Source organism: Pseudorasbora parva, chromosome 6 (genome assembly GCF_024679245.1).
Source record: "Pseudorasbora parva isolate DD20220531a chromosome 6, ASM2467924v1, whole genome shotgun sequence".
Lineage (NCBI taxonomy): Eukaryota > Metazoa > Chordata > Actinopteri > Cypriniformes > Gobionidae > Pseudorasbora > Pseudorasbora parva.
Window position 1 is genome coordinate 31,309,487 of NC_090177.1, and position 12,463 is coordinate 31,321,949.

The 12,463-nt window shown below is 43.5% G+C and overlaps 1 protein-coding gene across 1 annotated transcript in view; it reads left to right on the top strand.

Annotated features, from left to right (window-relative positions):
* Window positions 1-5,770: 5,770 nt before the first annotated feature.
* The window catches only part of LOC137079508 (GPI transamidase component PIG-T-like), a 104,569-nt gene continuing 97,876 nt past the window's right edge, over window positions 5,771-12,463 (top strand). Inside the window, exons 1-3 of the mRNA XM_067447460.1 lie at window positions 5,771-5,873; window positions 8,509-8,622; window positions 8,789-8,998. Coding sequence (XP_067303561.1) covers window positions 5,771-5,873; window positions 8,509-8,622; window positions 8,789-8,998 — 427 coding nt within the window. The remainder of the gene's footprint in view (window positions 5,874-8,508; window positions 8,623-8,788; window positions 8,999-12,463) is intronic.

Sequence of the window (12,463 nt, forward strand, 5' to 3'; positions counted from 1 at the left end):
CCATGATATCATTCTACACCATTAACAGACAATAAACTTCCACCTCAGGGATGCATAGGAACGTCTCGGTTACGTATGTAACCCTCGTTCCCTGAAGGAGGGAACGGAGACACCACGTCGGAGTACCGACGAATAGGAATCTCGCTTGCGAGAGCCAATCTACTTCGAGTCTAACTAAACGAGCCAATGCACATTGGCATGCAATGATTGCACCAGGTGCTCATGCCACGCCACGCGGGTATAAATGAAACACAGGTGATTGCATCAAATTATCTTTTTTGCTGAGGAGCCGAGTAGGTAGACTGGCGCCCCGGCAGGGACAGAGGACATGGCGACGGGATGTGGCGTCTCCGTTCCCTCCTTCAGGGAACGAGGGTTACATACGTAACCGAGACGTTCCCATTCAGTCGGTCACTCTCGACACCACGTCGGAGTACCGACGAATAGGAATCCCTACCAAAGCGCCATGGACTCTGCCCCCTTCCAGTGCCCTGTGTGAGCCTCCTGAGCTCTCTTACCTGACGAGACGGGGCTCACACAGAGAAGTCCATCACTGCTGTTCTGCATGACCCGCTCAGTGAATATTGGATAACACTGGGAAAGCGTGCCCAATGGGGGGCCGCTGCGGAACCACATCATACCACGGGAGTTATGTGGGGACCGAGCTGAGCCGTAGCCCGCCGCCGTGAGGGGGCTCCATCCCTAAAATGGAGGGCTCTCCCAAGGGAAAGACACGGTCTTCCGAGAGGAGCAACCGTGGAAGAAGTGTGGGATCCCCGTAGGGCATACATGGGCAATATACGGCCCGGGGGCCGGATCCGGCCCGCATAGTGCTTCAATCCGGCCCCCGGGATGTGCTCTGTGCTGGCAATTTGGATGAAAGTTGAATTTTTGTACTCAGGATTACAAATGAAATGTTTAAGCTGTTGATCGCTATGGTCGCATATATGGGATTTTTACTTCTGTGCCCCTGAGAGTACGGTCCCGCATGGTATTTAGAATGTTCAGAGATGTCGCATGCCGGATTCAAACTGTGCTTTTGCTCGTTGGTTGGCACTGAGCCAGAGACGGACAAGCTCAGCCTCAGCGCTGTCATATATCACAACTATGCAGTTTTTTTTCACACTCATAATGTTTATTTTAGGTTTTATGGGAGGCCGTTTCAGCATAAAAACGTTCCAGCGTTACTCGTCGTAATTATATTTTTACTAGTAACAATTCAATTAAAGAGCTCTATAATTTAATTTGTACTAGTAACAATTACAATTATAGAGCTCTATAATTCAATTTTTACTAGTAACAATTATGATTGTAGAGCTCTCGAATTCAATTGTTACTAGTAACAATACCAATTAGAGAGCTCTACAATTCATTTATTACTAGTCATATGTCTCCATTGACTTCCATTCATTTTTAATTATAGAGCTCTGTAATTCAATTGTTACTAGTAACAATTGCAATTGTAGAGCTCTCTAATTGAATTCTTACTAGTAACAATTACAATTATAGAGCTCTGTAATTCAATTGTTACTAGTAACAATTACGATTAGAGAGCTCTGTAATTCAATTATTACTAGTAACAATTCAATTAGAGAGCTCTGTAATTCGATTATAGAGCTCTACAATTACACATATCCTTAATGTGTATTTTTACTAGTAATAAATCATTTGAAGAGCTCTGTAATTCAATTGTTACTAGTAACAATTCAATTAGAGAGCTCTCTAATCGTAATTGTTACTATAGTAACAATTGAATTACAGAGCTCTATAATCCCAATTGTTACTAGTAACAATTGAATTACAGAGCTCTATAAATAAAAATGAATGGAAGTCAATGGAGACATATGACTAGTAATAAATGAATTGTAGAGCTCTCTAATTGGAATTGTTACTGGTAACAATTGAATTAGAGAGCTCTATAATCATAATTGTTACTAGTAACAATTGAATTAGAGAGCTCTACAATCATAATTGTTACTAGTAATAATACAATTATAGAGCTCTGTAATTGTAATTGTTACTAGTAAAAATTGAATTATAGAGCTCTTTAATTGAATTGTTACTAGTAAAAATATAATTACGACGAGTAACGCTGGAACGTTTTTATGCTGAAACGGCCTCCCATAAGGTTTCAGACATTTCAATACACATAAGCACGAGTAAAACAATACATTTGGAGTAAAATACACACTGATGGCTGTGGAAGCAGCAATAAGTATCTATTCAAATATATTTTTTCCGAAAGTAATATTAAATCAAACAAACATAGTGGAATTTTACTCTATTCTTGTCACAGTTTATTGGCCACTTTCTTGCATGTATTTCAGGAGAAACTGATGACCCGGATTCCCTTTCGAGAGAGGTTCCTCGTATTACGTATGGGAAAAACTCCTTTTCTCGAGAATGTGAAGCAAAATTTTATTAATAAAGGTATCTATGTAAAGCGCAGTGAGCTGCACGGCCATAGCCCAGCGCGAGGAGCGCTCTGATTGGCCGGGCCGCGGCAACTGCAGGAACCTATGGTGAGGCGGCTGAGAGGAACGAACCAATGGGGGGCGTTCCAGAAGCCCGCCGAAAAAGTTGCTTATATTTGCATACAGGAGGCTATATAAGACCCTAATTCGCCATAGGTGTCAGATTTTATCTCCTTCAGCGATACCTTCGCTGATCTCTGGAAGAAGCACCGCCGTTGAAAAGGCACCAGCGGAACCTGCAGCTGAGGACGACGGACTCCCTCTCCGCCTTCTCTGCCGTTCCAGCTACGCCATCCGGCGTTATATATCCTTTAAACTGTGTCTATGTTGAGTGTTGTATGTGTTTGTGTGTGTGTTGCCGCTGCAACGCCACTTCTAGAGCTTACAGGCTTGTTCTATTCGAGGACTCTCTCGCTCCGCCGCGTCGTTAAGCGCCGCGGAAAGACGGAGCTCTTCTCACTCTCCCTCTGCTCTCGTCCCGTCGCGCTGAATAGCGCCGCGGAAAGAGAGAATGTTAGAGGACATGAGCACACTCAAGCCGAAGCTCTCTTCACTCTGCCGCCGCCGCGGCTCTTCTTCCGCTGCTGCCGCAGAGTTGTCCTCACTCTTCTCTCGTTCCGTCGCGCTACAGCCGCGGACAGAGAATACTAGAGTGAATAGGCGAACTCGAGCCGAAGCTCTCGTCACTATACCGTCGCGGTGAGGAGGCGCCGCGGACAGACGGAGCTTTTCCTCACTCTTCCTCTTCTCTAGTTCAGTCGCGATATCGCCGCGGACAGAGAATACTAGAGTGAATAAACTAACTCGAGCCGAAGCTCTCGCCGTGCTGAAGAAGCGCCGCGGACAGAGTTTTTCCTCACGCTTCCAATTCTCGTTCAGTCGCGCTGTCGCCGCGGACAGAGAATACTAGAGTGAATAAACAAACTCGAGCCGAAGCTCTCGCCGTGCTAGAAGCGCCGCGGACAGAGTTTTTCCTCACGGTTCCAATTCTCTCGTTCTGTCGCTCTATCGCCGCGGACAGAGAATACTAGAGTGAATAAACAAACTCGAGCCGAAGCTCTCGCCGTGCTAGAAGCGCCGCAGACAGAGTTTTTCCTCACGGTTCCAATTCTCGTTCTGTCGCTCTATCGCCACGGACAGAGAATACTAGAGTGAATAAACTTACTCCAGCCGAAGCTCTCGCCGTGCTAGAAGCGCCGCGGACAGAGTTTTTCCTCACGCTTCCAATTCTCTCGTTCTGTCACTCTATCGCCGCGGACAGAGAATACTAGAGTGAATAAACAAACTCGAGCCGAAGCTCTCGCCGTGCTAGAAGCGCCGCGGACAGAGTTTTGCCTCACGCTTCCAATTCTCTCGTTCTGTCGCTCTATCGCCGCGGACAGAGAATACTAGAGTGAATAAACTAACTCGAGCCGAAGCTCTCGCCGTGCTCATTCTACTGCCGTCGTGCTGAAGCGCTGCGGACAGAGAATACTAGAGTAAGTTAGACGAGCGAGCTCGGGCTGTTGGGTATGTCAAGAACAATGTCGCTGCAGCGCTCGCTTACTGCCAAGGAAGTTGTAATGGCTGCCTTGTCATGATAGCACGCGCGCCCCTTCCACAGCGCGTTGCTGACTAGAGCACGACTTACGTCATAGCACGCGCTCACTGTCAGAGCATAAGGGCGTCGGAAAATGGCTGCCAAGCTAAGCCCTTTTTTCACTCTATCACTTCCAGTCCCCTTTATTCAGGCGGCTGGAAAGGTTTTTACACTGTAGACAAAGTGTCCACTACACAGTGTGCACCCCTACATAAGCACTGTTAATTCAGCCTCACAAAATCACAAATAAATCCCGCCGCGGCCGGATTACACCATATAAAGTCGACTAGCCTTATTGCAGTCAACTAGCCTGTGGTCAAACACGCTTGTCTGCATGCGCGCTTTCAGTCTAGACTAGAACATAACGGCATTGTGGAATGGCTCACATACCACCCGCACTTCCTTACATTCTCCCAGTTCCCTTAAGTTAAGTGACTGGAGATGAAATATTGCAGTCAACTAGCCTGTGTTAAACACGCTCGCCTGCACACTAATGCTGTGTGCGTTTACCCCTGTGGATTTGCTCACTGGTTTGCACCGTGGGTATTCTACGTAGGTTGTGCGCCACTACACATTGTTTACGTTACACACAAAAGAGCTTTCTATGTAGAAAATGTGCCCACTTTACAGTCTGCACTCCTGCACCCAAGCACTTTTCACAAAGTTCACTCTCGCACACACAATATAAATGTGAGGCGCGCGCCCACTGCAAAGCCTGCACCGCCAAAACTAACACTATCCCCACAGTGTTACAAGCAGTGTTACAGCACAAGCAACCCGGCTAACAGGCCCCTATTACTAAGCGGCCAGCCCCCGAATCTAATTCAACCCCTGGCTTCACGAGCCCAGGCCTGGCAGGCCATTCCTGGTATATAATATTGGGTGTTGAACATATAAAACGAGGTTCTCGCTACAGTTTTGCTCGCAGACCCCGCGATTCAAGCCGTGGTCGAGCCCTCAGTAAGAAGCAGTGTCAGTCACGTGCTTTTCGCTGAGGCATTGAAACTGTTAAAGGAGAGAGCGGCGGAAACAGTACACCCGACGCTAGCGAGTCAGGTTTTTACTGTCGCTAATTCCTCATGCCGAAAATGGAAGGCGGTCTCAGGCCCATTTTCCAGGCATCTGAACAAAGCACTTATGACACGCTCGTTTCAAGGTGCTGACGGTGAAACAAATCCTCGCGCACATTCGCCCCGGGGATTGGGTTTTCTCAATAGATCTGAAAAACGCATACTTCACGTTACGATAACCCCCTCTACAGGCCATTCTTGAGATTCGCCTTCGAGGGGCAGGCTTATCAGTACAGTCATTGTCATAGACTCAAGACTCAACGAGCGCCTTACGGCATAAGAACCACCACATCTTGATAACGTACACAAAATCGCTAGGGCAGCCGAGATCAGACTCTCTTCACTGCATGGCTAAGCATCTCCTTTTATGGGCAGAGCACAATCTGAGCTCCCTAAGGGCGGCTTACGTGCCAGGTATTCTGAATCAGGGTCCGGACATGTTATCCAGAGGACCCATGTCCCCAGGGGGATGGTCCCTTTACCCGCAAACGATTCAGCTCACACAGCACACGCTGCCCAATATTTTTTCTGCAAACGCAGGGATGCCCTGGCCCATGTTGGCCCAGACTCCCTCTATATGCTCCCTCCGATCGCGATCCAGCTGCAAGCCTGTGCTTTTTAATAGCCCCACTTTGGAAGAACCGCACATGGTTCTCCAATCTGTTTCAGCTGTCAGACACAGCCCCATGGCCTATTCCGCCAACGAAAGGGAAGATCTGGCATCCCAATCCCGAGCTGTGGGCCCTCCACGTATGGCCCATCAACGGTGTCCGGGAACCTCTCTGACAAGTTATGAACACTATTTCGGAAGCTAGAGCCCCTGCTATCTGGCAGCTCTGCTTTGAAGTGGTCAGTGGTTTTCTAACCAGTGTGCTACGCGAAACATCGACGCACACTCATGCGAACTGGCGGAACTGCTCGCTTTCTCCAAGAGCTAATGGACGCGGGTCGTCCCCCCTCCATACTCGGGGTGTGTGTCTCCGCCATAGCAGCTAGCCACGCTCCGATCGTGGCACATTCACTAGAGAAAAGTGATCTTATTGTGTGTTTTCTTAAAGGGGCCAGGAGATTCAGCCCGCCTTGCCCCTACCTCGGTCCCTATTTGGGACCTCGCCATGGTTTTGGAGGCCGTGAAGGGTTCCCCCTTCTAACCACTCCAGACCACGAGCTTGAAGCACATATCACTCAAAACCGTTTTTCTGCTGGCTGTGGCCTCGGTTAAGCGAGTGGGTGGCTTACCTGCACTCTCCGTGAGCCCTTCCTGTCTTGAGTTTGGGTCCAGCAACTTCAAGGTTGTGCTCAAACCGAGGTATGGTTTTATGCTGAAAGTGCTATCAACCCCTTCAGTATGCAGGTCTTTTCACTGCTTAACCCGCGTCTCAGAGAGAATAAGACGCAAACCTATTCTGCCCAGTCAGAGCATTGAGATTGTATCTAGAGCGCTCAGCCCCCTTCAGGCAGTCGGATCAGCTCTTCATTGCTTCGGTGGCTGCACTAAAGTTTGTGCTGTCATGAAACAGACTCTCACACTGGATAGTGGATGCAGTCCCACTAGCATATAGGTCTAGGACCTAACCTGTCCTACAGGCATTCAAGCCCACTCCTCTAGAGGCATGGCCTCATCTTGGGCTTGGTCGTGTGGCATTTCTTTGGAAGATATCTGTGCGGCGGCAGGCTGGGCCTCTCCGTCCACTTTTATCAGATTCTACAAGTTGGAGGTTCCAGCTCTACAAGCAGGGCTTCTCTCCATCTAGGCTCTTTCTAGACCCTGACAAACAGATTGCCTTATGTTTTGGCCTGTACACATTAGCCCTCAAGCACTTATTCATTCATCATAAGATCCGACTATGTCCGATCAGCTGTTCAAACGAACCGACTCTTCCGGTTCTTCATTCCCCTTATAAGCCGCCTCTGTCGGTCTATCGGGGGTTTATTAACATGTGCTTTGGGTATACTGGGTCAGTCAGCACACACGGCGCTTTACATTGTGTTCCCATACGTAATACGAGGAACCTCTCTCGAAAGGGAACGTACTCGGTTACTTTCGTAACCTCGGTTCCCTGAGAGAGAGGAACGAGTATTACGTTCCGTGCCGTGTTTATGCTTCTCAGGTATCGCTTCAGTCGATCTTAAAACCTGACACCTATGGCGAATTAGGGTCTTATATAGCCTCCTGTATGCAAATATAAGCACCTTTTTCGGCGGGCTTCTGGAACGCCCCCCATTGGTTCGTTCCTCTCAGCCGCCTCACCATAGGTTCCTGCAGTTGCCGCGGCCCGGCCAATCAGAGCGCTCCTCGCGCTGGGCTATGGCCGTGCAGCTCACTGCGCTTTACATAGATACCTTTATTAATAAAATTTTGCTTCACATTCTCGAGAAAAGGAGTTTTTCCCATACGTAATACTCGTTCCTCTCTCTCAGGGAACCGAGGTTACGAAAGTAACCGAGTACGTTCTCTGGGAATAAAAGCGATGCATCTGTAATACAGTGTTATGGTCGGTGCGGTGGCATGTGACAAATATGACAGATTGCCATGGAAACATTAAGGGGGAACAATCTAAACTAGGAATTGCCTTGAAAAAACTCACTCGGGAGTCAGTTAGAATAATAAAATTAAGCGTGAAAGGGTTAATATATGCATAATAAAGGACACTGGCTTATCTTTTTATTAAGATAGTTATTAAGATAGTGTATTGATCAATGATGGTATAAAGTTAAGCCCCCTTAACAATTTCACGTGGGGATGATGATACAGCTAAATCAAATTTACATTTTGTGAGACGCATAGAACCATTCCATGTTGTTCTTTAAACCTTAAGCAAGCATACGTGTGATGAAGTTGACCTGCAGTTAAATTGTGTTCCATTTCATAAAAGTTTTAAACAACATTTGTTTAAAAAAAAGAAATTACAATAAAGGAATAATAACAAGTGAAATAAGCTGAATATGTTTTTTTTTTTCATTTAGTGATGAAGGTATCCCCAATTAAATTTGATAATTCCAAGCCAGATTGCCTGTATGTCTGTATGTTAATGTGATCTGCATACATACATTTGCAGTTTTGTTAATAGTTTTCGATCTTGAATAGCAACAGCTGGTTTGAATGAGAGTTGAAAAATATGCAGGGGGTAGTGTAGTAAATCCAGTTATTGTAACCTTAAAGTAGTCTATGTCAGACAGACCTAGCAAAAAATATTTATCAGGCCTTGAATTAGGCTGGCAAAAGTCAAAGTAACTGTAGCCTTATACATATCTGCATTTACTAATTTTGTACGATTTAATCATGTAGCTATGTCTAACTGCAATTGTCCTGTGTGGCCCTCCGTTTACTTTGCCAAAGTAACTGTGGCCCTCAGACTAAAACTGTTGCCCACCCCTGCCGTAGGGTCACTCACATGGCCCCAGCCAATTACCGGTTCTCCAGGATTCAGCGGTAAGGGGCCTGATGCCGGACGGTCCGCCACGCCCGGCACCGAGGGCGGTGTAGGTTTGTTGAAAGGTGATTGGTGCCCCATGATAGTCATTGTAAAACTATGATGGTTTCAGGAGTATTATTGTATAAACATTTCAAGGGAAAATAACTGGAGCTATTTAAGTTATTACTGTAACAACCATACTCATACTCATTTTTAAAAGTGGTTCTTTTAATCTCTGTTTGTGTTTAGGTGATATGCTGCGTCCTCTGCTGCATGCAGAGCGGTATGTGGCTGGTTTTGGGCTGCAGACAGGGGAAATTCACACTGTCATCTATAATAACCACCCATATCGGGCTTTTCCTGTACTGCTAATGGATTCAGTGGATTCAGTGCCCTTGTTTCTGCAGCTGTACATTCACACTCTGACAGTCAACAGCAAATCCCGTGATAACAAACCCAGTGAGTTCATTCTACATTTATTGTAAACTCCAACCTATACAGGTCCTTCTCAAAAAATTTGAGGATTTCATGAGCTGTATGCCAAAATCATCAGTATTAAAACAATAAAAGACCTGAAATATTTCAGTTGGTGTGAAATGAATCTAAAATATATGAAAGTTTAATTTTTATCATTACATTATGGAAAATAATGAACTTTATCACAATATGCTAATTTTTTGAGAAGGACCTGTTTATGGCATGCATATCTATTGCGTGTTTTACAGCAGTTCTACAATTATGAACACTTGAATCTTCTCTAAATGTTATATATAGGTGCATCAATAAATTAGAATATTTTAGAAAAGTTCATTAATCAGTAATTCAACTTAAAAGGTGAAATTGATATAATAAAAAGATTATGCCTTGCAGCTTATGAACAAAATCTCAGAAAATTTGAATATTACATGAAATAAAAATAAAATAAAAAGGATTTTCAAGCTAGACTGTAACTGTTGGCTAAAAACACTTAGTTCTTTCAAATTTACTTCTTCAAGTAATAAAGTATTCTTGTAAATTTATAATATGCCATTGAAAATACATACGGGTGAGGGGTTCGAATGCCGGTCGCCATGTTGCCCCTCCATCTTGAAAGTACATTAGCCAAAGAGGGACATACCCGTAAATTCAAGCTTTGCCTTTCCCGTTTTAACGTTTGATGGCACCGTGTCGAATGTGAAGAGGGGGATTGCTTGAGACTGCTACCTCTACCTCTAGCTCTCCCTCGCACCCCCGTCACATCAACTGATCTCTGCTCACGGATAAAATGATATAGCCTACAATGTAAACTTTGCCTTTGTGATTTTGCCGTCAGTGATGTCGTACAATACAGAATAAAGATAGCACTGATAATAGGTACTAAGATTAGCTTGCATTCGTCTGGGAACCTGATAGCTGATGTTAGCAATGAAATGGTCAAAAAAAAAAAAAAACGTAAAACTATTATTCATTTTACATAGATGTCATAACATACATGTTAAAGGGACATTTTACCTCTCTCGTCTGAGTGTGTGCACTTAATCTCTCTGACGCACGGTGACGATCTGATAGTATTTAGCTTAGCCCACTAAGCCCAGTTCATTCACTATGGTACCAAACAGAGATCAAGTTAGAAGCGACAAAACACCTCCACGGTTTCCTTATTTAAATAAAGTTACACAAATAGTTGAACGATCAAGTATGGTGACAAAATAAATCGTGGCGCTTTTCTAGGCGGATTAAAAAGGAGAACTATAATGTATGGCGGAATAGCGCATCTGAACGTACTTCGACTCGACGCAGTAAAAAGTCCTAACTGAAAAATTCTCCCTCACGTCTCCCCCTCACTCTCTCATTTCTGTCAATAAGAGGGAGGGGGAGATGTGAGGGAAGATGTTTCGTGCTAAAGGGAAGATGTGAATGAAACAAATATTAACGTTCACGTTCGTAACCTGAATAATTCCAGAGCAAGTCAGAATCAATGTTGTTAAGTGTATTGTTAAGTGTAACAATACATTAACAGTCAGGTAAATGTATAATGCCAATTTCATAATCAATTCAATGGTAGCCTAATCCATATAACATCAAAAACTCTGAAGTGAAGAATGAAATGTATTCCTGACTTCTGAAAATTACATAATGCTGGCTATCTTGAAACGTCCAGCATTACGGGCTGACCTGAATACAGGATCGGGCCCTGAGCTCTTTGCAACATTTCCTTAAATACCCAGAACCAGATGCATACCCAGAACCATTTGAAACTCTTTCAAATGTAAACACGAGTTCACAATAGGAATTTGCATTAATCAAGTCCTATAGACTTGTATGGAAGAGAGGCCAAATGGCTGAAAGCCACATCCACCATACTCCAAGGCAAGATATCTTTAAACTCTTAAAACATTTATGAGGTTCTAGTTGACTTCTGTGGAGTTGAGATATTTGTACCAGTTGCACTGAGACATTTCAAATGATATCAAACACATATAATACTGTATCGCGAGGATTGACATTCTAAAAAAGATTTCATAGATGTTTCATTCAGTGTGATGTCGTCTTGGACAGAGACGCTAACTGTATGAATGAGTTCAGATGCTGATTCCCTTTGTTTTCTCAGAGCAATTAGACATTTTGGGATCTGCTAAGAGCGTTCGTGTTTGCGGTTGTCAGATTTCAGTAATTGAAATCCCCCAATCAGAGCCTTTCTGTGAAAAGAACACTTTCTGTGAAAAGTATACTATCCAGTATTTCACCTAAAGATGTCAAATCTAGCACCCATATGCACGCAAGCTCTCTCTCTCTCTCGTGTGCCAATAAACAAGTAAGCTGCATTTTAGCAATCTTCATTTAAGATGTTCTGCTTAGTGTCATTCAGTCGGTCTGTCTACTGTCAGGCAGGGTTGCCAACTCTCACGCATTTGGCGTGACACACACGCTTTCGGGCTCGGTGTCACGCTCTCACGCTGCCCAGCTTAATCTCACGCCAAATTGCCAAACCTGCTTTTTATATTAAACAAAGCTAGGCCTATAGATTTTATTAATATTATTATTATGATTATTATTAAGTCTTAATGCGAAATTCAAACAATAAATAGCGTTTTGGCGCTAATTAAAGTCAGAGGCGTTGAAAAGCGGAGTGCTCTATATCTACCGGCGGCGCGCGCAGTCACGTGGTACATGGAGCGCTCAATCAATGCATTTGAATGGCTTAACACACAACAAGGTACACAACAGTTTCACTCTACAGATGTTTGCTGCAAGTTTTGTTAAACAGTACAGCTTAGTGTGCATTGATTATTAAGTCAGCCATATTCACTGGATCGTTTTATTATGGAGAGTGATATGCAACATTGTTGACATTAATTTTATTCTTGTATTTAGCCCTCAGGTATTCCTTACTAATTGGTCAAAACTAATACTCATTGATGGTCAAATGTGACCATTAATATTTTTCAATCAAATAAGTGTTCTATATTTTAGCTCAATAATGTTTATTTAATATTTTGAAGAGATCTTTTGGTAGGCTACTAAATACTACTTGTGCAATAATTATAGTCAATTAATGACCACTTAAAATATATTTATTCTAATATTTTTATTATTTATATTTCAATTTGTGTAGTAATTAAGGTTAAAATAGAGAATTCTAATTCAAAGAGGTAAATTAGTCATTTTGTTGCTTAAAAAATAATAATGTTAATTTGTAATGCCATTACCCAGTAGGTGCCTTATGGCTCTTTAAAGGGTCATGAAACCCTATATCTAAATTTTTGAGATTTTAACAGAGGTATGTGTGTTGAACATCATTGAACATAATGTTAGAATAAAAAGCCTATACATATATCTAATCTAGTTCTTCAAAAACAGTCTTGCATTTGAATAAATATTTAGATCAAACACTAGATTTCTTTAAATGTGAAATTTTAAAACGTTAATATACTTTTATATTTT